This window comes from Parambassis ranga, chromosome 18, assembly GCF_900634625.1.
Source record: "Parambassis ranga chromosome 18, fParRan2.1, whole genome shotgun sequence".
NCBI lineage: Eukaryota > Metazoa > Chordata > Actinopteri > Ambassidae > Parambassis > Parambassis ranga.
This window is the reverse complement of record NC_041038.1, coordinates 1,539,505-1,567,086: the sequence shown is the minus strand read 5'-3', so window position 1 is coordinate 1,567,086 and position 27,582 is coordinate 1,539,505. Positions and strand designations below refer to the sequence as shown.

General features: G+C 38.3%; 3 protein-coding genes across 4 annotated transcripts; 2 read left to right on the top strand and 1 right to left on the bottom strand.

The window, feature by feature from the left end:
* The first annotated feature begins 971 nt into the window (after positions 1–971).
* alox12 (arachidonate 12-lipoxygenase) lies at positions 972–11,627 on the top strand. Its single transcript, XM_028429056.1, has 15 exons — positions 972–1,445; positions 3,272–3,418; positions 3,514–3,715; positions 4,327–4,408; positions 4,493–4,615; positions 4,724–4,830; positions 5,938–6,110; positions 6,194–6,337; positions 6,414–6,617; positions 7,430–7,516; positions 7,587–7,756; positions 7,978–8,099; positions 8,844–8,944; positions 9,015–9,185; positions 10,707–11,627. Exons 2-15 carry the CDS (start codon positions 3,272–3,274, stop codon positions 10,884–10,886), a joined length of 2,013 nt encoding a protein of 670 aa, XP_028284857.1. The 5' UTR covers positions 972–1,445; the 3' UTR covers positions 10,887–11,627.
* A 146-nt stretch (positions 11,628–11,773) lies between these two features.
* On the bottom strand, positions 11,774–13,571 carry LOC114450727 (ribonuclease kappa-like). The gene is made up of 4 exons (XM_028429059.1): positions 13,388–13,571; positions 12,754–12,836; positions 12,276–12,402; positions 11,774–12,166 (listed from the first exon to the last, which is right to left on the bottom strand). The coding sequence occupies exons 1-4, from the start codon at positions 13,460–13,462 to the stop codon at positions 12,149–12,151; spliced, it is 303 nt and encodes a 100-aa protein (XP_028284860.1). The 5' UTR covers positions 13,463–13,571; the 3' UTR covers positions 11,774–12,148.
* Positions 13,572–13,986: 415 nt separating this feature from the next.
* LOC114450726 (chromatin complexes subunit BAP18-like) lies at positions 13,987–18,223 on the top strand. Of its 2 annotated transcripts, none has more exons than XM_028429058.1 (5): positions 13,987–14,303; positions 14,835–14,929; positions 15,192–15,412; positions 15,548–15,652; positions 17,132–18,223. In XM_028429058.1, exons 1-5 carry the CDS (start codon positions 14,283–14,285, stop codon positions 17,194–17,196), a joined length of 507 nt encoding a protein of 168 aa, XP_028284859.1. In that variant the 5' UTR covers positions 13,987–14,282; the 3' UTR covers positions 17,197–18,223. The 2 variants fall into 2 exon arrangements, with proteins under 2 accessions (XP_028284859.1, XP_028284858.1); XM_028429057.1 differs by having other exon boundaries at positions 15,189–15,412.
* Positions 18,224–27,582: the final 9,359 nt, after the last annotated feature.

The window sequence follows — 27,582 nt, the reverse complement described above, 5'->3', positions numbered from 1 at the left end:
TGTACACCTTTACATACTGTTGCCCCTTTGAAAAAATGTCAGGAATCAGAGGATCTAAATCTAGCTCTCATAGTGCATATATGTGTGCAATCATTGATGGACTTATCTTCCAGCCTTGTCCTCAGGCTGCTTGTGTGAGATCTCACTTCACAGAATGTCCCCCCCAAGTCTGTTTGCTTTTGGAGGTCCTGCCAGATTACATCATTTAAGACAACATAGCTCTGAGAAGCACTAGACCATGCAAGCCCTTCTGCCATGACAATGCTTCGATCCGAAAGGCTAATTTGATCACATAAAGAAGTGACTGTCACTAAATATATTTAAAGTAATTACATCATATGAGTCTGGACAGACATGTGCATGCATTTCACAAGAGCCCCAAGGTGGTAATCACATGATAGATCTTTGTGCATCAGTAAGTTATTCAAGATATTCAGCAAGCAGCAATGTTTAATACTGAATATGTTTGTTGAAGCTGACCTTTGAACTTTATTTCCAACAGTGATAACATTTCACTTTGACAACAGTCCTCTCATTGATTACATTCTCTTCCTCCTCTCTTCAAAGAGATTATCTCCTGTGCTTATCTGTTCATGCAAATGCTGTGTTGAATATGCTCTCTAGCTACATAAGATTGAAATTTCCAGGACGAATGTTTGTTTACATATCTTTTTTGTAACACCTGTGTAATAGTTAATAAGTAGCATTTAACTTCCTGCTTTGTTGCAATACTATCACAACACATTGAAGACAATTAAAACTTGTGTAGAAATGGGAGGTTTGGGAGTTTGTTAGACCACTGCATCATCTCATTCTAAAATAGAGTCACAGGGCGTTACAACATTCTGCATATACTCTAAAGTTATTCATCTAGGGACAAAGGGGCAGGGAGTGAAAGGCAGCACACATATGATATACACAAGGGAGGAGACACAAAGGAGCAGAAAATCACCAGGAGGAGGAAGGGGAAGACAAGACAGCTGAAACAAGAGGGAGGTGACATGACACTTGATAGCTTTCAGTGATTATACTGTATTAACTGTATTAAATAATTTTTCAATAGTGATTGTGTCAGGATGTAAGGTGGAGTTTTTAAGGGTAGGTTTAGCATATGTTGCTCTGTAGATGTGACACTGACACTGTGCAGATTGTAGTGACCCAATTTCCCTTTAGCAACATTCTCTCTTTCTCTCTCTTTCTCTCCCTCTCTGTTGGAGTGGAGTGAGACCACACAAAGGACTGAGGGGAGTGTCTGTAAAAGAGAGAAAATCAGGTAGTAGCAATGTAAGTGTGAGGAGGGGTCAGTGCTGAGGAGGACTGAGCTTCCTACATCAGTAGGAGAGGATTTTTGCACACAGGACCACTGCACTGACTTTGGAGAGAGAAAACACACAGATTGTCTGAATTCAAAGCAAGAGGACCACTGCTGACACTGCTGCAGGAAGGTGGGTCTTCTTCAGTTTTTTCTTGGTTTCTAGTGCCCTAAATAGCTAATGTGGAGTTATTATCAGTGTTAAAGTGAAGCAGTCTAAAAGTTAAAGCCTTAAAATGTAACTTTTTTAACTGCGTTCTGATAAATTCATAACAATCTGCCTTTCACAGGATTCTTTAAGATTATGTTCTGTTCCTGTTACACAACATTGTCAGTCTTGCAATGCATTAATGTTACACAACACATGTCAAAAACGTGCTTCAGTCCACAAACACTGCATCACCTGACCTAATATACTGTATGATAATACAATGATGAACAAATGCCTACCTGTATGGCAAACATGCATCAACATGTCATGTGGAAATGAATTAGTTAAAAACATAATAACTGAAACTTGTATTATTAATCAAGCATCATGTGTATATATAAGATAAGATAAGATAAGATAAAACTTTATTAATCCCGAAGGAAATTCTTGTGCCAGAAGTTACATTAAATGCAGTTAAGTACAGAGTAAGTGTCACTATAATCCAAAATAAGAGTACAGTACGCAGTATGAGCACAATATATGATACATGGATACAAATGTGGAGATGTAAGGTGCTAAGTAAACATAAATATAGACAAGTGGACGGGAATGACAGTGATGCCTGACATGATTATCTAGCTCCTCTCCTACAGAAAGGGGAGGAGTTATACAGTCTGATGGCCACTGGCAGGAAGGACCTCCTGTGGCGTTCTGTGCTGCTCCTCGGTAGTCTCAGTCTACCGCTGAATGTGCTCCTGTAGGACAGCAGTGTGTCATGCAGGGGGTGAGACGTGTTGTTACGAATACTGAGGAGTTTCCTCAGTATCCTCCTCTCCGTCACCTCCACCACAGACTCCAGCTCCACTCCCAGCACCGAGCCAGCCTTCCTAATGAGCTTGTTGAGTCTGTTGGTGTCGGCCAATAATATAATCAATCCAATAATTTTTGTCATGTGACGTAAACTCAACAAATGATTAGTCCTCTTTTAATCTGAAGGTCAGCCTTTATCTGAATCTGTGTATTAAATAATCTGTGAATAATGACAAATCTGCTGTGTCATCAATTCATGAATTTGACATTCAGATTCAATCAATGGACTGTCACATCTGTCGTGTCCCTCCCTGTATCTGTTTTTTTTTAACAACATATTTGCATCAGTGTGGTTCACACATTTGGTTATGTTCACATTTCCAGGAAGTTACTGTCACATCAGCACAGCCATCACAGCTGATGTGACAGCTACACTTTCTTGTTGCATAATGGAATACCTGTAATACTGTTCAAAAGAAAAACATTTGATGGAGAAATAGACGGCCTGTCTCTGAGTTTTTGTTGCATATGATTGCAACTGCTGATCCTGATGATAGATGCTGATGCTTTTTGTTAAGATTGTTTGTACAGAACTACAGGCTGCTGCTGTTGCAGAGGTCTTAAATCAGGGCAGCATCCACAGAGACAGTCACAAACATCAGCAGAGTTTGTGCTTCTCTTCATTTATACACCCACTGTCTGATGAGATCTGTCTCATGACATCTGGCTCATCATGACAGGTAATAGTAGCTTATCAGTTTTTAAGGCAGTGCTCAGAACACAGTGTCCAGTGTAATCAGGAAATATCTAAGGTTGTACACAGTACTGTGCGTGACTTCAGGTAAACTTTGCATCATTTCCTGTGTCTTTCTGCATGAGTTTTCTTTATTTAAAGCTTTACAACAATTGAGAAGAAACATGCACCAGACACCAGTGCCATCACATTCAGTCCAGTGAACAGATGCTCATCCATGCACTGTGTGTGTGTTTGTCCTCAGATGGAGGTCTACACTGTAACAGTAGCAACTGGTACATCAGAGTATTCAGGTACCAACAACTACATCTTTGTGACCCTGGTGGGGGAGAAAGGAGAGAGTGAACGCACCCTGTTAGACAACCCTGGACTGGATTTTTGTCGAGGAGCAGTAAGTGTTTAAAAGTACCTGTGGCTATAGCTAATTAACAAATGCAGTCATTCCATGCATCTTTGTCTTCTTTCTCCTTCCTTCTATCCTATCAGGTGGATCAGTACAAGGTGACCAGTTGTTCACCCTTAGGCGCTCTGCTGCTGGTCAGACTGGAGAAACAGAAGTACTGGGTGGAAGATAACTGGTTCTGTCGCTATGTCACTGTGGAGTCTCCAGGTGGAGACAAAGTGCTGACTTTCCCATGTTATTGCTGGCTAATTGGAGATTTTAAGTTGGAGATAAGGGAGGGTACAGGTAGGAAAGAGTCACACTGAATAGCTGTTGAGGCAGCAAAATACAAAACAATACATTAAAATAAAATGACTTAAACTAAAAAGGAAACTAATTTAAGCTAAATGTGTCAACACTGGAACATTTGAACCACTACCATTATAAATTATATACTTAAAATTATGCACGTTGACAAGCCAGTGCTGAATCCTAAAGCAACTGAAAGCTGTCTGACCAGATTGTACAGTGAGAGGCTCTGTAACCTGAGTTTGTAATGCAGAAGGCCAAACTTATGCAGTACTAACACACACTGGGCTGCACACAGGTATTTACATGCAGACAGTGGCAAACATGATGTTATTATGTGTAAGAAACTGCATGATCATGAGTTCTACATAGAGTCAAATGTATTGTCTGAGTATCAGGAATAAAGAGGAGCAGGTTTCTCCTATGTTTCCTCCATGGTCACAATAAGAGCGAGACCTAAAGAGAATGACTGTTTTAAAAACACAAAGGAACACCAATGTAAAGCTATAAATTGGCCTGATTTTCTCGAAGCTGCTTGATTTTTGTTTCTGCAAGCCAAGACCATGCATTGAGAAGGCAGCTCTTTGCTTTCTGTTTCTGTTTCGTAGCAAAGACGCTGATGGATGACACCTCACCTCTGCTTCTGGCACACAGGAAGACAGAGTTGAAGGAGAGACAGAAGACATACAGGTCCACATACAAAGTGCAGCCTTTACACATGCCATAGTGATCATGTTGCATTTGTTCATATTTGTGTGTCTGTATTTGGGTCAGATGGCTCACATGGGCTCCTGGCATCCCCCGATGTATTGATGCCAAAACAGAAGCAGACTTACCCCAGGATGCCCGCTTTGACAATGAGAAGCGGAGTGACTTTGAGCATTCTTTACACTATGCGTGAGTGGTTCATATACATATGATCCAGATCTTATTCCATTTTAAGCCTAAACAGAGTTTTTATTAACAGGCATATCTATAACTTAAACTGGCTCTCCCTCTCATCAGCTTGTTGGAGTTGTCTCTGAAGAAATTGGCAATCAGGTTTGGAAAGTCCTGGAATGACCTGGATGATTTCAAACGGATCTTTTGGAAGCTGCGGAGTCCTATAGCTGGTGGGTAGATACATACTAAACACTCTTAACAAAGCCTGATGGGAAAATTGTTTTTGCACTTATATATTTATTCAGTTTTACAAGGAGGCAAGTCATATCATACATATAAACAAAACAAACAAAAACAAAAGCAGAGCTGGGTGTACATGTGTATTACTATGACAGTGATGTTATACATCATTACTACAAGTCCCTGCGTAAATGTATACAACCAAGGTGGGCGGAACATTTAGGCCTGACTACTGATCAGTCGCCATCATATTGGGCAAGATGATCTAGAAAAGGCTGCCAAATCTTATAAAATGCCTTCAGCCTATTCAAGCAAGCCATATCTGAGTCTCTCTACGTGTAGCAGACCTGTCAATTCTGACAGCCAATCCTTAAAAGTGGGCACAGTTTCTGATTCCCACATCCTTAAGATCAATCTTTTTTTTTATGTTTCTGATGGGAAAAATAGTTGTAAAAACTAAAGGCTATATAGTGTACAGTTACACATTCACAGCCCTGCTGTTACAAATACCAACTACTGTACATCAAATATGATGTTATTATGTTTTAGACAAATGTAACAAAAAGTTAAGCAGGTCATTATGATGACAGACACATGTACAGTGGTGCTTGAAGGTTTGTGAGGCTTTAAGAATTTTCCACATATCTGCATATATGGTCTTATACTTCATACCTGTTTATTGAAGAAAATGATCCAGTCTTACACACAAATAAAGAGTTTGTAATCAGTTTGACTTAATGCTAACTCTTGTGGAAGCACCATAAGCAAATTGAAAACTTTAAGTGTTGTACAATGTATCTGAATCTTAAATCTGCATTTATGTGGAAATACAGAAAACTTTCAAGCCCCACTGTCGTAGAATGCATTCCTTAAAACATCACAGTTGTATCACATAATGCTACATCCTCTAAAAAACACACAAAAATGATCAAGGAACTTGGTAGTAGTGTTGTACATCTATTTATTTACAGCAACAGATAAACAGATAAACATGTTACACATTGTGACAGTATGAAAATCCCTGTTATCATGTCCTTGACAAAATTTGATCAAAAAACATCATTACTCAATCAATACTGTATCTCTGTATGTCTCAGAGTATTGTATGGAGCACTGGAAGGAGGACTGGTTCTTTGGATACCAGTGTCTAAATGGCTCCAACCCAAGGATGATTCACAGGTGCACAAAACTGCCAGAGAACTTTCCTGTCTCAGCAGACATGGTGCAGCGCTCCATGGCTCACAAAACCAATCTGGACAAAGAACTGAAGGTGGATATAACATAATATTCTAAAATAACTTGCTGTCTATTCGTCCTCACTTTCCCTTGGTGTTCTGTTGCTTTCCTGTTCAGGCAGGAAATATATATTTGATAGACTATGCTATCATGGATGGGATTCCACCCAACACAATCAAAGGAAAACCTCAATACATTGCTGCTCCACTCTGTCTCCTGTACCAACACCCAGATGAGGGGCTCATACCTATTGCTATACAGGTGCATTCAATATAAATTGAAGTCAATGTAAAATATCAATATGAATAAACTGCCTATAATATTTACTTTTCTGCAGCTAGGGCAGACTCCAAGCCTTGACACACCCATATTCCTGCCCACAGACCAACCCTTGGTCTGGCTATTGGCTAAGATGTGGGTACGTCACTCAGAGTTCCAGGTGTTCCAGCTGCTGTCTCATCTGCTCAGGACTCACCTGGTGGTAGAGGTGTTCTGTGTGGCTACTTTGAGACAGCTGCCAGCTGTACATCCTATATACAAGGTAGCCATCATTTTCACACAGATCTGTATGGATTTTATAGAACAAAGAGAAATAGGTGTTTATATTAAAACAATCTTGATTTGAGACAGAACCACAAAAATGCTTCAATGAGCAAATGAATAAAAAGATATGGTACTGTTCCCTAAAATAGCATTACTTCATCTGTCTTTAACATGATGTGCTATAATTTCCTATATTTCAAAGGGTCATTGAAATTTAGAAAGGTGAAATGTATATATGAAACTTTCCAGCCCAAGCCTATTTTTAAGGCATCAGCTTGAAAATGGAATGCCCAAAATAAATAGAGTATATCTTAGCAAAAAGGGGGCTGTGAGGCTGAAAGAGTTAATGTAAACACAAAAATGCAGCTGCAGTTTGGTTTGCTGAGGTCCAGTATGGTCCAATTAATTTCATGCAAAAAAAAATCGTTTTCAGCAGAACTCAGACATTCTGGTTTCTTCCTTGGCTTTCGCTCATTCACTTGGCCTGACCTGTGCATCAGGCACTGTGGAGGAATCGAATCCTGGTCCACAAAGGAAGGATCACCGGCTGTTGTTGGATGATCTCTATCCTAGACACACACTCTGATATTATGTTTTTCTCTCATGTTGAGGGCAGACAAGATGATATATTGACTCACTGTCTTCAATTTCTATTTAGTCAGTTCACACCTCCTCTGTTGTTTCTGGACCATCATAAAGAAATGTAGCATCTGTATGTGAACTGCTGTCATTCTGATGTGTTGGTGGTTAACCTGTAGCTATAACAGCAATGTTGTACCCTGAACAGTTTTGTGTCTCTGTGTACTGTAGCTTCTGGCCCCTCATCTGCGGTACACTCTAGAGATCAACTGTAGGGGGCGCACTCAACTCATCTCTGCCAATGGCATCTTCAAACGGGTGAGTCACCCTAATGATTGGACCACATATGGCTGTATGTGGTGACTGCTTTGTTAATGTTTGTATGTAGGTTGTGTCTACAGGTGGTGACGGCCTAATGATTTTGGCTCAGAGAGAATACAAAGTGTTGACCTACCGCTCCCTTCAGCCCCACTTTGACTTCATGGACAGAGGAGTGACCCAGCTGCCAAACTATTTCTACAAAGAACATGGGCTGATGCTGTGGGAGGCCATACACAGGTAGACAACATGCTCACAGTGTCCACAGGTGCCTTTTCAGGTAACTTTGGCATCATACAAGGCCTTCTACCAAGCCAAGGACTCAGTCCTGGCCAAAAGTTGATTAACAGATATTGTTGAACAATATCAGCATATCAGATACTGGCAAATATTCAGTCTCTTGCATCCCTAGGTTTGATCTTTGGACTGTAGTATTAACTGTTTCTGTACTGTTTCTTCAGTTTTGTCTCCAGTATGGTGAACCTGCACTACAAAGCAAACCATGATGTGCAAAAGGATCTGGAGCTCCAAGCCTGGATCAGAGACATAACCCAGGAAGGCTTCACAGAGCTTCCTGACTTTGGTCGGTAATTCATTCATTGCATCTACACAGATGATACAAAGTAAAATAAGCAGTCACAGTGGTCTGTAGAATCCAGGCCTTGCTAGGTTGAAACTGTGCGTGAGGGATAAACAGTTTACTGTAGTGGCCATAATGTTTTGAAGAAGCACATGTGGAGAATAGTGTGACTGCTGTTCTTTGTCACATCAAGTGGGTGAGGGCTCTGATGTGGAAGTTTTTGCACACTTGCATACAGTTCAGAATGAACTTGAACATTGATTGACTGTCCTGCCTTGACAAAAACTACACACTAGGCACGGCTAATGTAATAAGGAACACTGGGTTTACTGTTGCAGCATCTGGATGCTGGCGGTACTTCAACAGAACAGCCTCAAAAGGAAACCATTTAGTTACCTATAGGCTGCTTTATTTTTTTTACTGTATTAGACAAAATTTTAGTGTTCTATACATTTTCTTAGTGTTTTTTCTGATTTTCATTTAAAAAACACCTTGTTATCCGAGTAAAAATATCTCATTCATATTTCTATTCTCGGGTCAAAATCTAACAATAAAAGAAATTCTATTTATTTAATATTATTATTTCTTTCTTTAGGTTCTAATGTTTTGTGACAGCTGTGACATCATAACTTAACATAAAAACAGATCTACTATGCAACAACTGTTCACTGTAGCCTTCAGCTGCCAGAGAAGTGCCTTTATAGTCACTGTTTGACTATAACTAGAGTTATTTGCTTTATGTGGCAGGTCTGCCAAGTAAGTTGAGCAGCAGAGAGGAGCTCTCCACACTGCTGACTGTGGCTATCTTCACCAGCACTGCCCAACATGCTGCAACTAACAACGGACAGGTGCTGAACACGCTCACACTTATTTCCCACTACATTAAAATAGAAAGAGTTACACAGGTTTCTTTTTCAGTTTGACTGGTGTGCCTGGGTACCTAACACTCCGTGCACCATGAGACACGCCCCACCCACAGACAAAGACGCTGTTACAATGGAGATGATCATGGCCACCCTCCCTGATGTCAGCCAGTCTTGCGTGCAGATGGCTATCACGTGGCACCTGGGACGAGCGCAGCCAGACGCAGTGAGTAACAAACAACACCATGCAGGGTCTGAATCAGCTGATGTGATTCATAAGTTAGAGAACAGATGTACTCAGTGCTGTGTATACATTTTATATTTAGTTGTCTAGATTTTCATAGCTGAGATATTGACCTCCACAACAATAAAGTTGTGCTGTAATGTCTTTAATATGTAAAACAAATGACCAGGAACAAGGTCACTGTATCTAGTACTTTGGATAATAATTCACTTTAAATTTGATACTTTAAATGGATATGAACTCTGCATGTAACTATGAGCCCATTTAGGAAAATTGGCAGAATTTCTGGTAAAAACTGGTTGTATTAGATGACACAACATTCATCCTGGCATGGTGCAGCTTCTAGAAATCTGGCTGAATTTATTTCAATCATTATTATTATTATCATCAGAATAGCAGTCTTACATGGTTCTCTCCTGCCACCTTTCAACAAAATCTCCTTTAACCCAGTTGTCCAGTTGCCTTGGACTCTTGGACATCACTCTTGATATTGTTGCCCCTCTAAAAAAGAAGCAGACATAGACAATAGAAATAAAAATGCAGTGGTACCAATTTTACATTTATAAGTTTCCTTATTAATAAGTCATTAATGTTCAATACAGCCCACACATTATTATTCAGCATAGAAAAGAACAAAAACAACCCCAATTTCTGTTCAGCACTGAAGCTATGATCGTGGGGCGTGCATTTGTTTAGCTCTCAGTAGGGATGACTTTCTTTACTAATAGAATTATAAGTATTAGAGGGAAAGTTGGTCCCTGTTCTTAGGGATGAAACATCTGTAGTTCCTGTCTTTGAACTGCTTCTATTTTACATACATCTATGAATTAACCAATACAATTAATAAATCTAAACACAATCCCAACTTGACTGCATAAGGATGTCATGGCCTTGATTGTGTCTTTGATATTAGATCAAATTAACCTGTTTTTAGCAGTATGACATGTACCACAGGCATTCATGGTTGCTATAATCAGACCTTAATTTAAAAAACCTTCATTTGACCTATATCCCCTTTACTTCTAAAATTCTTAAAAAGGCAGTAATATAAGCATCTCTGTACTTGTTCTGCGAGATCTCAGTGCTGCTTTTGACACAGTTTGTGCAACACGTGATTTGGATAAATAGACATTGCTAGGTTGGTTTAAAATCATATGTGTTAGATTGCAGTTTGTTCGTGTTAACAAGGTTTCCTCTTCATAGTCAAACTTCAGGCATGTCTTACAGACATAAAGGCCTGGATGACTTGGCAAAAGTCTTAGATCAGTGCTGAAAAACTAGGCTATACATTTGTTACTTCTAGGCTAAGTTACTGTAATTCTCTAAAAGGTTGATACACCTTGTTTGGTCATGTGTGGCAAACGGCAAATCTGCAGAGCACCTTTCTGCAGTGCTACAACTACAAGTTCATTTATTGAGTGTGTTGTCTTTCCTCTGAGGTAAGTTGTAAATAATAAATGAATAATAATAAAATAATAAAACCAGATGTGTTCCTGTCTCTAGATTCCTTTAGGTACGTACACAGAGAACTATTTCACTGAGGGACGGGCTCTGGAGGTGATTGACAGGTTCAAAATGGAGCTCAAGGAAATTGAGGACCACATCCAGAGTCAGAATGAAGGACTGGAGCTCCAGTACCTTTACCTGCTGCCAAGCCGCATAGAAAACAGCATCACTATATAGAAATACCAGCAGACACCCGAAAGCTGCAATTATTTTTCCGTTGATGCTGAAGAAACAATGTCCATCTGTTTTCATGGTAGTGATGTTTTTATGTGTAATTGTGAGTCTCACAGATTGATGTTTTGTTGAGGTAAAAGTGTGTGCTTTTAAAAAAGCCCTAGTCATATATGCAATATACTCTACCTTTATTCACATGTATAAGTGCCTCAGTGCTATCAGCTGACAAACATTTATTTTCTTCTGATTTCTGCACAATATTCCCAGCTGCAAGAATTTTAGATTATATTTTGACCGGATAATCTAAAGGTGCACAGGTTTCTCAGTGATGCATGATCAGCCACATGGGCAACGACTCAATGATCAGGGAAAGGTGGTAGATACCAAGGACAACCTATGTGTTTTCCCCCCTCTCCTTCAATAAATGACCACCTTGTCAATAAACTTATCAACACAATATTCCATCTACTGAAGAAGGATGTGAGAAACTCTAGAGTGTTAGTGGATCTTGAGGTTGGATGTTTTACCTTTTTACTTTATTAGATATTAGCTAAGATATTAGGATACTTTTTCATTAAGAAATATATATTGTTATTACAGTAACAGTTTTTTAATGTGTAGAACTAATGAATAAATGTACAATGTAACTGTGCTTTGCTGCCCCCCCTTCTCATCTTGCCCTGACAGGGCTTTATATATCACACTGGTATGAATGCCATACAAAATAAAAGCATAAAATCTTGAGTATATAGTTTGTATTCACATTATTATCATATGTCCTTATTTTAGTACAGAGATAACTAAATAATATACAATATTATCCTGATTCTGCTTATGTGCTGACAGCTCCCAGCTCAGGCTCAAATGAAAAATTGTGACAGTAACAGAAATATACTCAAAATTTCTTATTTATTGAGGCACAGTACAAACAATATTGAGCTTTTGATTTAATAACAAACACTCCAAGCACAGTTGAATACTGAAAATATTCAGAAGTACATTTTCCTGTATAGCACAGCAGCTTAGCAAGACAACACATAGTACTTACATACAATTTAACACTACTTATTCATCCATTTCCAGTGAGTGGCTCCTGTCAAATAATTTAAGCATTTGTGATCAGAGGTAGAATTAACTCATCTTCAATACATTTAACATCCATCAGTCCTCACTGAGGTCCCTGGAGCTTCGACCAGGAAGTTTAACTAGATAGTCAGTGATCAGAACAGGTCAGCATCAGCAGCTCTTCAATCCGGCAAGTGGTGCTACTGCACAAGGTACTCCTAAACAACACAATATAATACTGGATGACTTCAAGTTATTTTATTTCAGCATTATGCTGATGGATGGATAAAAATGTTACACTTGATGTACATGCTCAGCAGGACTCACCTTCTTCTTGTTAAGCTTCATCTGGCAGCAGGAGAATCCACCGACGAAGACGTACACAGCAGCTGCTATGAAGCAGTTGTAACCCACCTTGTTGTACAATTCGTAGATTTTCTGAATAGAGTTGGTGCTAAGAAGACACAAAGGTTAGTCTTCATCACAGCATATCAATTTTTAAATACCCAGCAGGTCCAGCAGGTGTGGAGCATACAGTGGATGATCACTGTCAACATGGCCACCAGACCCGAAGAATCAGGCAAATATTTAATTTCAAATCCACATTCTTGTAACAGGACAGCCGTCACTACTAAGGGACTAACGGCTGGATCACTGCCTTTAATGATGGAACTCCTGTCTGTAAACCTCAACAATTTTACCTTGTTGGGAGTCTGTGTGAATACCTACAGCCTGCAAACAGCATAATACAGTACATTATAAAGTATGTAGATTTGTTTTTAATGACTTTGGACTGGAGTCTTACTTTGGATCAAAGTCGTTTTCTGTCAGTGGCACATCTTCAATTAAACCTGCTGAGTGCACTGTGAAGAAAATCCCCAGCATGGCCTGAAAGAAAAGAGGAACAACCCAGGGTTAGAGAAAATAACAGAAACTGGTGATACTGCTTTAAGCTGTGGAAACAATACTGAAAGAGGTCTCTTTATTCAGAATTTTATTGTTTTGTACATATTATTTAATGTCCTGTTGCTGTTGTAACACACTCTCTTTTTAAAGACCTACATAGAATTTATTTACCATATGGACAAAACACAGAAGTATGCAAGCCTACATTCAATGCTGGGTCTGGTGATTATTTATTGTCAATTGTTTTGATTAACTGAATAAATAATTGGTGGGTGTCCATTTGACTATGCTGACATAGTGTTTAAGAAAGAACAGGAGGAGACAGGAGTCAAGTGTTTTGAATTGACTGAGCAACCACTTTAGATCGACTGTTTTTGAGGCTGTGCAGTGTTGTTACACACACTTATTGTCATGTGATTATTACAACAAGCTTTATCGCTCCAGCTGTTATATCGTTCAGGTCGTGTTGCCGCTTATTTCTATCGTTATTTTTGAATTAAAAAAACGAAAACATAACTGTAAAAAAAACTCACCAACATGATCACCCCCCACACGCTCAACACAATCCCGCACGCTGCGAGTTTAGGTCCACAGATTAGCCCCCGCATGATGAAACGGTTTCAGATACTGAAAGACTGAAAAATTGAAGTATGCTAAGTTCCTGCTACAGTCAGTCAGGTGACTGTGAGTGAACACCGGAACTGTAGGGGGTTTGCTTTAGAGGGGAAAGTTATACTACGGCTTAAATATGAAAACCAAATGAAATGAAATTCGTTTTGACAGTTTATATATGTAATATGTGATAACTGTGTGCCACGTTTGAGCGACAGAAGCAAAGCATTTAACGCAAACTTAAATACTTTGTTACGGTTAGTTTGAACGGATCACGTGACCTTAAAGTTGGCCTATCCGCCGATGCGTCAGACAAGAGACAACATTCAATGCTGCCGTAGTATAACTTGAGTTCTGCTGAATTAAAGACCAATTGAAGACCTGAATACTCATTTTACCCTCGCAGAAAAACACATATGTAATACAGTGCATACAAATACGTAAAAAAAATGTTATGTCCACAGTGGGCGTAACCTCTCAAACATGCGGCGCAATCATTACTGTAGTGTAGATTCCGAGGTGACGTGAAGGCACCAGCAGCCTGCTGGACGTAGTCACTGGGAGATGTGACCTGCACCAGCCTGGCTGCAGTTGTAAATCACTTTTAATATAACTTTATTAGAACAGTAGTAGTATGTTCACCCTTTCCGGGCAGCGGCAGTAAAGCTGTGGAGGAGCAGGTTTCTTGCTGCTCTGCTACATCACAAGAACCATCAGATGCTAGCTCAGTTGTTAGCATCTTAGCAACCCACTTGAAGACATCACTGAGTCCTGCCTACGGTCTGTACAGTCTGTAGTACCGCAGAGGACAGCGAAATGACCTCAGCTTCCACCAAAGTGAGTTTCATTTTAACAAAAACCCACCGAGACGTTCTTTGCGTTTAGTTTATACGCAATAATAAACGCAAATTAATTCGCCCGCTCCTATTAGCGTCACAATTGTACACAAACGCCTAGGTCTTCCCGCGACAGCTAAGCAGAAAGTAACATAAGGTGTTTTCTGCTTGAAATCAGTCATAAAGAGATTTATTGCCACGTTTGTTTCAGATAAAATGACCGTGTCTTGCCATTTGTTATATATATTATATATATATAATACACAAACTTAGGATAATAGTATTTATAATTTATTTATATGTATATATATATATGTATATATATATATGTGTATATATATATATATATATATATATATATGTATATATATATAAATATATATATATATAAATATATATATACATATAAAAATATATATATAAATATAAATATATATATATATATATATATATATATATATATATATATATATATATATAAGACTATTAGGAGTATGTCAAGTGCTTTAAATCAGTCCTGTATGTTGCACAGGTTGGGGAAATCTTCTCTGCAGCTGGCGCTGCTTTCACCAAACTGGGAGAACTGACCATGCAGCTTCACCCAGTGGCAGACTCCAGTCCTGCAGGGTAACACACACATAAGAGAAGTTTGCATGAAATGACATACAGCTGTGATTAAATCTGATACAACTGAAGGCAAAACAAACCCTCACAATTTAATTCATTCACAGGCATTGGAAAAACGTATCATAGGTGATCACAGCTGTATGTCATTTCATGCAAACTTCTCTTGAATATTATTAATAATATTCTTACCAGGTCACATGAACCTCTGATTCATGTGACCAAGTATGATATGTCAGTTCAGCTCTATTCTTTCTTCCAGCAGTCAAACAAAGAGCACAATGAAGAGAAAGCTGTATGAAGACAGCACTCTGTCCACCTCCTGTGATGGCCCCAAAAAGGTCATCAAGAAAGCCACCACTGTTGTTGCCAGGGTGACACAGGACACTCCAGCTGCCATGTCAGTGTCCACGGCACAGGTGGTGGTGACATCAGCACTGCAGGGTCCCTCAAGCCAGCCCCTCCTGAAGAAACAAAAGACTGCAGGTGAGCACACTAGACAGATTAATCTTAGAAGAGTTCTGTTTTAAACACCCCATCATGTGGTAAGAGGACTACCTGTGTATATTTGCTGATGAAAAATAAAATCTGGAGTGACTCAGTACAGTTTTCTGTGTGTAGATGTAACCCTCAGCGCTCTGAATGATTCAGATGTCAACAGTGATCTTGTGGACATCGAGGGACTTGGTGAGGGATCCAACTCAAAAAAACTAAACTTTGATCAAGGTAAGAACAACTACTAAAAAAGTGGCATACAAAGTTGGCATAAAAAGTACACAACAGTAGTACTATCAATCAGTCAAACTTTATTTATATAACACCGTTCATACAAAACCTTGTAACACAGAGTGCTTTACAGAAGTTTAAACCCCCCATAAATCCCACCCTGAATACACATTGCTTACAATTTATGTAGCAGTTCAATGGGTGTCACAGTAAATAAGGGCTTTCTGATTCCTTTGTTTACAACTTTTAACTAGGCTGAATGATTAAATATCATGATGATGAAAAATTATGCAGTGACAGGGTATCATGTTGACACTCACTGTCAAGTGGATCCCAGGGCAGCAACAAGTATATGTAAGTCAGCTAAAACCACTAAAAGAATTAAAAAACTTTCAGCTCTAGAGTTATGATTTCCTGAGATTGCTTATACGTAATTAAAGTGATTTATGATGTATCTCTTTTCTTATGATTTTAATATTGTGATTATGTTGGATGAGATTCAGCGAGTGACATACTACTGAGGATGACATTTCCATTTTCCATTTCCCACTATGTGCCAGACAGACATTTGAGCATTAACATCTACTTTGACCAAAAGGAGAAAAGTAGCAGTCCTGTTAGGATTCCAGGACTTAATCAGACAGAATAAATGAAATCATGAGCAAATGGGTAAGAGGGGAGAGATGGAGAGGCGCATGGTTCAGCTGGGTTAATGAAAACAGAAACTCGGAAGATCTATCTATTGATTCGGGACTTCTTCATTGTATAGTACGTTTATTAAATAATACTTAGAAAAAGTCTAGAGGACTCAGTAGTGTTGTCTTTGATTGACAAGACAGATAGCTGCATTTGGCTAGAGGGATTTCGAGTAGAGGGGGCATTTATTGAAGGATGCAAGGTAAATGTCATGATAGTAGACTAGTCCAAATGGGGTCTTAGAGTTTGGCCCCTAAATGGATAGATGGTTCATCCTGTCATGAGGCTTATTATTGCAGAATTCAACAACACTCTGGCTTTCCGTCATATGCTCTCTTGAAAATATGGTCTTTGTAAATTCGAGCCAGTAACTACTCCTGCACAATGCAAATTATTTTATTACTTGAGAATACTTGAGAATCCTACTCATAATGCAGAAGTCCATCATAACGAAACTAAAAATGTGTGAACACATTATGGTGGAGTCACCAAAATGATAACATCCATCAACATCCACTAGAACAAGATCTCTGTGTCAGGAAGATCACTTTTCTTGGTCTTCTTCTCTGTTGTTGCCATGATCCGGTAAAAGACAAAAACATTTTAAATCTGATACTTTAAATTGTGGCACATATTATTTTTATTAATTAATTGTCATATATATGTATAAAAAGTCCCAGACTAGACAATAAGAATGCAATGTAATTAAATCAGACGTTGTCAGCTTTGTTGACAGTGATCCTTCAATGCAGCTTCACAAACTACTTTTTTGTGTTTCTACAGATACCCTCAACCTGGACTCCAGCCTCATCATGAACCCAAGTGACCTCCCTCTTCTCTCTCGCTGACCTTTCCTGTGGATTTTACAGAAGTGATAGACTAACTCCAAAAACATGTTGTAATAAGCCAAACTCCTTTGAGCCAGATGATGCCAACCACCTAGACCGTTGGACTCCTCCTGTTGAATGATTTTTTTTTTTTAAAGATGATTTTAGGCTGTTTTGTCTTTTGCTCTGTGGCAGCATTGTGAACATACTAGGTTAAAGCAATTTCCCCCTGCCAATAATAAAGTATTTGTGGTTCTGATAAATACAGACTTCAGACAGGAACGCATGAATAGTTTTTATTGTTTAATACGGCAAACTGTTTTGTGACAGTTTGTGGTACTGCAGCTTGAGTATTCTTTCCACTTATGTATGTTCAGTCTTCAGCAGTTTTTCTCCTTTTTTTTTTGCAAATTGATTTTTCAAAACAGCATATTTATAATTAGGTTAAAATGGGTTTAATAATTATGGTCCCACAGGGTTTACCAGAAGGGGCATGACTGCCTCTTTCAATTATTCTGGTTAGAGCATCATTGTTGTCATGTCAACTGTAATTATGTTGGTTTAAGAACTCACAGAGAACTCAAAGAACACAGAGAATCGCAATAACCCACATTAATATCATCCATCCATATTTGATTCTTAGTTACTGATGTGTATTTCTATATTGTAGTTGAACTATATATCTATATTGAAATGTTGAACATTTAACATTTTCTGATGAGTCTGATAGTAATTGTGGCTGGTTTGTTGTGTTTGTATAGAATGCCTACTGTTTCATAGTAAAAATAAATGTTTTACTTGGCTAAACCAGTGTTAAACCTAAGAGGCAAACACTTTTGGCTAGAATAATACAACTGTATTAAACACAGGAAAAGTGGATTGGGATTTAGCTTTGCAGACATTCAAACATTTTAGAAAAACAGTCTTGTGTAAGTGGCTTTGACAAATGGTGTTATCTAGTTTATTATAGATATAATAAATTTATATAAGTAAATTTTAAATCATCAAAAGAAGATGTAATATAACTCAGTTTTCAAACGTAACTGTCATTCTTGTAGGCAATACATTGATATCAAATAAATTCAGTTCAATTCATTTTATTAATATAGTGCATTTTACAGAATTGTCTCAAGGCGCTTTACAGAAACCCAAAGCCTGAACCCCCTTAAGAGCAACAGTGGCAAGGAAAAACTTCCTTTTAACAGGAAGACCCTAAATAAATGACACAATGAAGTTCTGTGTTCATCAGAAGATAGCATGTATCTATCAGAAGCAGCACAAGTCATACTGGCAATGCAGAGGTGAAATACCAGTAATGATGTGCTGCTACAGCTGGACACACTGTCTCAGAGCTTCAACACACTCGCACACACAAAAATTAAGGCAAGAAATACTACACATCCATTGGCCCACTGAAACGTATCTACAGAAAGGAAGTATGTAGCTACCCTCTGCTGTGGATATACAAATGCTCTTGACTTCTTTTTACACTTAAAACACATTCATTTAAACTAATTTCAGATATTAGGTTTTAACAAATGATCATAAATTGGACACATACTTGAAACTGAGGTTTCCATAACGTATCTACTGACTGAAGGTGATCAGCAATGCAAACTGCACTACTTGTGAATTTCCTGCTGCATCAGCTATTTCCTGGATAAAGTTTATCATGGGCAAAAATTACATCTTGTGTTAGATTCTGCTGAAAGCTGTGAAGTGCATCCTTACAACCTTCAGATGGCAGAAAAGGACACTGACAAAAGGTCCACTCCAAATGACTGTGGTGGCTGAAATGCCAAGATAACTGCGAGCTGAAAAGACAAAACAAAAAGCAAACATAGCACATGTTGCTAAACTTTCTCTACACAGTCTCCGTGAATGTAGCAGCTTGAAATTTGTGTGTTTTTTTTAGTCCTATAGATTGTATGGCAACCATACTGAAGCTGCAATAATGTAATTCTCTATTGCAGGATTCCTACACATTTTCTATTTGAAAATTCTAGACTTTTACAGGTCTAGAAGCTGACAACCTGTGTGTGCAAGCACCTGATATAAACTTGTGCTGGCTAGAGTGATTGAAAATGATTACAAGACCTATCATTATCATCATGCTGTCAGAAACAATGGAGATTTCTTCCAGGTGTAAGCAAGATTTTTGTTTCTGTTGTGGAGTGTTAGCGACAAACTAGCAGATATGATGTCCTACGAGGATAAAGCTCTTATTTAAGGTTTTTAAGTAAAAAAAAATCGTAAATTATATACCATATATATATATATATATATATATATATATATATATATATATATATATATATATATATACACATTTAATAAATTTGCATTTTGCTAATGTAGTTGCTAGTTGCTATATTCTTGTTAGCAGCTGCACTAAATGAAATTGACGTATTTAAAACACGAGCAAAAAAAGTAAATAGCCTTCCCAATCTTACAAAAATGAATTAGGAGTAAGATGTCAGCTCGTCTGAAGGCAGCAGTGAAAGGAGGTTGTAATAAACATGACAAACTAGTATATATTTGGTTTTACAGATGCTTAGTGACACATAATATTAAAAATGTTCATCCTAACAAGTTTAGAGTCTTTCTACTATTGTATAGTATATTGATCCTTACACATATTCATAGTAGATCTCTAAAAAAACAGTGTAATTTAAAATTAATGTCTATGCTAAATGATATAAGAATTATGCCACAGCCATTCCAGAACACTGTTGCAAAATATCAGATGTTGAACCACCAGTGGATGTTCATGAAGCTGCCCACACACATGGATACACCCCCATGGACAGAGCATGTGCCTTACCTTTGACCTTTAGCAGGCCAAGAAGCAGTAACAGGAGTCACGTCAGTCACAAATACAAGATGGACATAGAGTTGGCAGTTCACAGAGTGTTGCTGAGAATCCCAAGGCTCACAGTGGCAGCACACAATGATTTGGAGTGGTTCAGCACATATCTGCAAAACATGATGTGCTGCTAGAGTGCGTCCTGGACTCATTGAGACCGTTAGAGTGAGGGGGAAAACAGAATCATTTGTTTATTGAGGAATTTCAATACAAGCAAAATGGAGTAAAGAAAAAAGTGGAAGGGTATAAAGTAATTATTAAGTAATGTAGAATACATATGCAGAATACCACATTCACACTCTTGTTTTTATTTAGTATTTTCCCCTCTCTGTGTGAAAGTCAAGAAACAACCGCACGGCTATAAAAAAGGGCTCCACATGCTTGCTGCTCTTTCTACAGTATATACATGAAGATGCAAAGCATTTATATAATGCAATGTGTATGTTAGGAACGTAATGTGATTTTTTTCTAAGGAATGTCACTACAGTGTGGACTCCCTATATACACATGGACAAAGTATTTTAAATAAAAAAAATAAAAGCTGAGAGTCGTTTTTAGCAGTACAACAAGAGATATGAACAGCATCTTACCTTCAGGCCTGCAGATGGTCACACTTTCAACACTGTTACAGAAAAAGGGCAATTAATGTGAGGGCCCCTGGCAGGTTGCCCATATTGCTGATGTGACCCTAAGTGCCACACAAAAAAATACAATCTATTGATCCAGCCTATTCGCTATACACATTATCTTTTAATATTACTTGAGTCCTGAATCAGAGCTAAAGTTCAGTGCAGTCTAATAAAGTGTTTAAGGAGGAAGCATAACAAAATACAAATCCCAAGGTAGAAGGAGTTATCCAATCCTGTCATAGTTATATTGTTTTTGTGTTTATCCAATCCTGTCATAGTTATATTGTTTTTGTGTTTAGTATGTAAAAATTAATTCAAAAATATTCTCTTTTTACACACACACCACACCAGAAAGAGAGAGAAATAGAGAGAGAAAACTGCAGCTGTATTATTTTTTATCACTAATGACAGATTATATTGAATTAATGTGACCATAAAAGGGAGGTACTTATTTAGTCTTATAAAAGATGTTGAAGTAAACGAGATAAGAGTCTCGCTATAGATTACTCTAAATCTCAGTCTAAATGACCAAAGATAAACCATACGAATAAGCCATTCACATAACTAAAGCAATCAGACCTAATCCATGAGAGCAAACTGAAGCTGCTCCACTGTGATTACAGCCAAACAACATAAATAGAATTAGTTTCAGCTGTTACACAGTAGTGTAAACACCCTGTGTACCTAGTCTGGAAAACTGATTTTAAGAATTTCAAACTAACAGTGTTTAAACAGCAATTAGTGGTTTGACAGGACTAAATACGTTGTGTTATTAACACTAAACTACAGACAAAACTATCACATAGAGAACACAAACAACTATCAATAGAAACCAGTAAAATATCAGTAAATCCTAAATATTACATTTAATTTTGATTAAGTTTATATAATGGCAGTAATTATTTAATTTACTATGTTTCCTACACTAAATTTATAGTGAATATACATATATGGCTGTAAAGCTGAAATAAAATTTGGGGATGAAACTATGACCGGTAAGCACCACATGCAACTCAGTGTACTTTTCACTTTTCAGAAAAGTTAGGTAAAAACTGTAAAAATATTCATATAAATCACATCATACACATTTGAAAAAATTTTTACTTTTTTTTTTACATTTTTACAAAGCATCTTGTATGACTTTAAAGATGAGTTCAGAGAAAAAAATTAACTTTTGCAGCTAATTGACCACACTAACAATCAAAAACAGCTCAGCTGATGGAAGGTTACTGGATTTGAAACAAGGGGTCAAGCAGCTACAGACAAGCGCTGGATTCAGAGCCAAACTTCCAGCATACAAAAAACAAGAAACAGAGAGAGACAGAGAGAGAGAGAGTCAGACGGAGGAGGGGGTGAGGGAGAGAAGGACAAGCACAACTAAAATTGTGGTGGAGGGAAAGGAAGACAGACAGCAGCAATGCAGAGCTGAGAAAAGCTCCTGTCTGTGGCCTGCTACCCCCCCCCCCCACCCTCACCAGCAACAGAGGCCATTTTAAACGCTTCAGAGAAAAACAAAGAATCACTTACCGTCTGTTGCTCAGATCTAAACCAAATGATGAAAGCCCTGACTATCCCTGACTATTGACTAACTTAAGAAAGTCCCTCATACCTTCTCTCCCTCTGTTGGTGTAGATGCTCTTAGATGTCACAATAGACAGTTCTCAAAAACACACTGAGAAAAGAATTAAAGAAAAGATAAATACAAATGGCACTTCAGATAACAACATATGGGAATATTCAAATAAAAATGAAAACAGACAAAAACATAAAACCACACACATGCTCCATACAAACAAGTAAAATATCAATAGGAATATACCCTACTATAGTGACAGGGAGAGCAGAAAAAGGCCTGCTAGGGGACTCTAGTTGCTCCTGCTTCTGTTCCTAGTAGAGGAGGGAGTGAAGGTGGGGGTGAGAGGTGGGGAAAGGAGGGGTGGGGGGTCAGGTGGGTTAGGGAGGGTTCTGGTCCCACTCTCAAGGGAGGGTTCTAGTCCCCCACTACCCCTGCCCCCCCACCCACCCTAAAAAACTAAGTGTCCCTCCGCCCTCATCCTTCCTCCTTGGCCCTTGTCCTGGCCCTTCTTATCTTCACCTCCTAGCTATGTGAGTGTGTGAGTCCCAGTCCTCCTGTGTGCTGCCTCGCTGGAGCCCTAGCTACGCACACTGAGACAGTGGGGAGGCTCAGTAGGCATAAAAACCTACAGGGCTGCAGCCTTTTTCACCAGCAATCACTTTCTACAATACAAATCAACATTTTTGAAGGCGCAGAAAAATCCGGGAAAAAAATCCGCCCGTCCTTTAGAACATGTGTGAGACAGGAGTGAGAGAAGAGGGTCTGTCTGAGCTACTGTTTGTGAGTAAAAAATTAATTTGTGAGAGGCGAGGGGGGCTGCTATGCTGCACCGAGCGCTAAGGCTGTAAGCCTGCCAAGCTGCTCAGCTGTCAGACTGAAAGAAAAGACTGAGGAGACGGAGAGGGAGGAAAATAAAATAAAGGAAGTGTGGCTCTGAGAGGGAGCTCTGTGCACATTTCACACACATGTTTGAAAAGTTTTCAAAAGGGCTAATGTTGCAAAATAAAATAAGCCATAGCAAACACTGAAGGCAAGTGAGTGCAGAAAACCAAGAGAGTGAAAGATCAACCTGCACAAAAACACAGGTGGACCGGCCCTAATGCAGAAATATGCTGATAACTGGACCGACTTTGCCTGATACTGCTTTATTTTCTCAAGTAATTTGGTCATAAGATGGGTGTTGGCGGGAAGGAGGCCGGCCCTCACACTGCTGAAAGTGCTGCTCTCAAACTACACTATTTTACCAGAAGGACAGCAAGCCCTTGCCCACCCCCTTTCTGTTACACGTACAGTACACAGTACACACACACACACAAGAAATATATAAAAAGTAAGAATAAAAAGAATAAAGACAGACAAAGCTTTTGTTCTTAATGCTGAATTTTGACTGAAAACACATCCTCAAAAACACACAGACAGAGCACAACTCATTTTTATACTGGTAACCAGAGTCAACTTCTTCCAAGCATTATCACTTTACTCTAATTCCAGTCACCAAACATAGTCTAATTCACAGCCCATAATAATGACAACCAGATTAACACCATACCATCATTCCAGTATGATAATAAACTAATGTAGACCAGCTAGTGTGACACATAGATCCTAAAGTGTGATCTAAAACTTTGAATGGAAAACTACTCACACTCAGGCTTTAATTTTTCATTTAGGTAATCTGCCTTATTTATACAGTCTGACCTATTTTGTCAGATGAAATAGGACAAAATCATGTGATTGAAATGTGTTTTGAATGACATATTAATCTTCATATTAGGTATTAGCTCCACTATAAAAATATTCCAACATGAAAGTCCAACTGTAATCGTATGCACATTTAAGTCTCTGGACATTAAAGCTTACAAATAATTGTTATTATGAATTAATTGTTTTACTACAATTAATTGTTATATAATTATTTCATACTTAAACAGAAATTTATGTGTCAGTCATGAAAACTGAGATTTTGACATTTTTTGACTATTTCTTAAATGATTTAATACACAACAAAATCAAATTAACTAATAATAACAAATATCAGACATAAATTACAGAGGTCTGTTTTATCTTGAATTAATAATAATTAGTACACATTTTAGCAGTTTAATATATTTGACATTTTGCATCTGGAGGGTTTCAAAAGTGACACTAAAACAACATTTTGTTCCCTTTCAACGTTATAAAATAGATTCTTTTGGGTAATTTTATAGCTCACTTCCTTGACTATGATGTGCCAAGCACTAAAAAAACATTGACAGGAGATAAACTACTTTGATAATGCCCTGTAAAAATCCCACAAGTAGCTCCTGATTGAATTGAAATGATTTTGGCATGATTTTTCTTAAATGGCAGTTTTTGTTATTGTGATTGTAGCTATTAGAGATATTTATTTGATGACACTTATTAAACATTTATAGGTGGATCTACTGATGAGTAAATTGCAATATAAACTTTGAAGAGCTACTTTCCCTGGCCACCTGTTTAGGTCATTCCAGCTGTAGATTCTAGAGGGGTTCTAACTGAATACAAACTTAACTCAGCATTCTTTCAGGACAGACGTGAGAGATTTTACAAAGGGCTCAAACGGTGATATCAGTACAGTTCAAGTGTTGTGAGATATTAGCATATTAGCTGTTGGATGTTAACTAATCCTGTTTATCAGAGAAAGGGGGAGAGGGAAGGAAACGCAGCCACCCCTTAAACAGACATATTCATCTGGCTTTACATTGCAGCTTTATTTACATTATGTCAGGGAATCAGTTTTAGTCAGCTCTTCTTTAAATGGTTAATGACTGTTAATACAGGAAGGACGGTGACATTTTGATCAATGCACCTGCACAAGGAGACTATACACGTCTGCTAACAATGGAACGGCCGGCTGAGTCAGGGACTTTTCCTAGCAAGAGATTTTATTTTTGAGGTCACAAATTACACTGAGCTACTATAATCTTCACACACCTTCTTCTCAGCGACGTGTAATTCTATTTCGGTTATTACGTCGTCTCAGGCATCCCCGTGAACGGAGAGTGGGCTGGGGTCTTTGGGGAGGGGGCTGTGACTGGGGGAGTGTCCGCTTCCTCAACTAATTCACGTATCTCTGAAACCCGTCTGTACTTAAATATAAAACAAGCTGCCCAATGTTAACGGTACAGACAAATGGTTAAGCATGTTTGAAACTTGCATATGGTACAGAAACGGAAAAAAGCTGCAGTAGCCCGAAAAGGCTTGACAAGCAAAGAGGTCTTTGTTCATTACAGCTCGCTAGCAGAACTTTACAGGACAGCTTTTTCACACAGTATCTCAACACTTTCATCCAGATTATTTCCCTAATAAAACTGAATTACTCCACCATAACTATAAGACAAGCATTAATATCTATGTAATTACTCTGTTACCAAAAACTCTTGAAATATTAAATTCTTACCTTCCGAAGAAAAACGTCCGACATATAAACAGTGCAAAGATATCCTTCGTCTTACTGTAATTATCAAAAAGAGAAATTAAGAGGTGTGCAAATGAATTTGAAGCCGGACTCACATTCTGTGTCAGTGGAGAATTTGAAAGTGGCGCCAACCGCTGCGCTCCTCGGCTCCTCACACAACCCGTCACACACACACAAAAAATAAATAGAAATTCAAAACGGCACGTAGCAATATTTCAACTGTACCAAAATGTACCTGTCGACCACAGCAACACATCTGTGCCATTAGTTTTGAATAATATCGCTCCTGTGATTTTTAGTTATTTGTTAAATAAATTAAAATGACCATCAGAAGCTTTTCCAGGCCGCGGTGCAGGACGGGAGATTACGTAAGGCGGTTGAGTTTTGAATTTCTAACCGGTCGTAGCAGTGGTGAAAGGAGGGTTGGGTGTGTGTGTGTGTGTGTGTGTGTGTGTGTGTGTGTGTGTGTGTGTGTGTGTGTGAGAGAGTCTTCCACAGTAAATTGTAAAAATCAAATCAGGTTAGAGTTATTAAATTGTTTTTCTTTTAGGCAACAGCATTCCCTGTTATTTTATGGAATCCCTTTGAAGTGACTATTGGAAACAGTTTAAAAAGAGATTGTTGTAAAACTGTCAATTTAGCACATACAAGTATTATTAAATAATACTTTAATTCATATATGCACACACACCCCTAATATGAGGCATTTCATAACATATTATGCACTGACCAATTAAAATTGTAATCACACTATATGTGGAATCCTGCAAAACAAAGCTTAAAAAACACCACACTGCATTCTGGGTAATGATGTCCAACGGTTGCATTGGTCTTGGTCCCATTTATTTATTTATTCTCTTCAATTTAAACCAAGCAAAACATATGTGAGGACAATCTGAGACAAATGAGATCAGACAGGTAAAGAAGCAAGAGTATTGACATATTTATAATATTTCATATTAAGTCCAACAAGTCACCTCTCATAACCATAAAGTCTTACTCCTTGACTACTAGATTATAGAGTTAGGTTTAAGTTTTACTAAAGATCAGCTATATGATCAGTGTTTCCTAAAACTTTAGTTACTGTGATTCGACCTAATCAAATAACATCTGGACACAGCCCTTTATCCCAGTGGTTGAGATATTGATCTCATCGCTCCTTTCTGTTGGCAAGTTTTTTATCAGACACCTTATTTACCCCGTATTTTTTTTTTTTTTTGCCGCTATGAGAAGTCCCCCAGACCCTACATGTGAAGACCATATCTCATCATTTGTTCAGTACATCATTTGCATACTGCCTCTCTTACCTTTTGTCCAATTGTTGCCATTGCTCTAAGGCAGCTTACCTTCCCAGATCCACACTTTGTGTCTGTAAACTTGATAGCACAAGATATTGGACAGGTAACCCCTGCTCAGCCCACTGTAGCAGCTGTAGATAGGCCATTACACATACTTTTTTCTATGCACCTGTGATGAGTGCTGAGGAGGACAAAAGCACAACCACGAACTCACAGTTTAACAATTGAATCCAGCACAGGGCATATAAGGTAATATACAGTCCACAACACTTCCAGTCAGGCATCAGGCAGTCCAAAGAAAGTACACTGAAATTGACAGGGAAGGAAAGAATCACAGGTGTAACATACTCATGCAGGCCAGGTAATCAACACAGCAGGTCAGGGAAAGTTAGGACATCTCTGAAGCAATAGGGGTTAAAAAGGAGATAGTTGAACTGATGTATTTATGTAGGAGACAATAGAAAATAAAAACTTAAACCTGCTTAGTTAAAAATAACCAGATGTGGGTTTGGGTATTGGCTAGATCCAGTAACTATGGATCATCTTGGATCAACATGGATCAACATCTTTTACTTTCACAGTAGAATATCCTCCCTGTG

What these genes read in the sequence shown, in the direction of transcription:
- LOC114450727 (XM_028429059.1), bottom strand. Translation starts at nt 13,462, where the DNA reads ATGCGGGGGCTAATCTGTGGACCTAAACTCGCAGCGTGCGGGATTGTG. An exon ending in TGTGGGGGGTGATCATGTTG is followed by an intron (nt 12,837 to 13,387) that starts GTGAGTTTTTTT and finishes CTTTTCTTTCAG; the next exon opens with GCCATGCTGGGGATTTTCTT. An exon ending in GAAAACGACTTTGATCCAAA is followed by an intron (nt 12,403 to 12,753) that starts GTAAGACTCCAG and finishes GTGTCTTCTTAG; the next exon opens with CACCAACTCTATTCAGAAAA.
- alox12 (XM_028429056.1), top strand. Translation starts at nt 3,272, where the DNA reads ATGGAGGTCTACACTGTAACAGTAGCAACTGGTACATCAGAGTATTCA. An exon ending in CCAATGGCATCTTCAAACGG is followed by an intron (nt 7,517 to 7,586) that starts GTGAGTCACCCT and finishes GTTTGTATGTAG; the next exon opens with GTTGTGTCTACAGGTGGTGA. An exon ending in CACAGAGCTTCCTGACTTTG is followed by an intron (nt 8,100 to 8,843) that starts GTCGGTAATTCA and finishes TTTATGTGGCAG; the next exon opens with GTCTGCCAAGTAAGTTGAGC.
- LOC114450726 (XM_028429057.1), top strand. Translation starts at nt 14,283, where the DNA reads ATGACCTCAGCTTCCACCAAA. An exon ending in TGACCTCAGCTTCCACCAAA is followed by an intron (nt 14,304 to 14,834) that starts GTGAGTTTCATT and finishes TATGTTGCACAG; the next exon opens with GTTGGGGAAATCTTCTCTGC. An exon ending in AAAACTAAACTTTGATCAAG is followed by an intron (nt 15,653 to 17,131) that starts GTAAGAACAACT and finishes GTGTTTCTACAG; the next exon opens with ATACCCTCAACCTGGACTCC.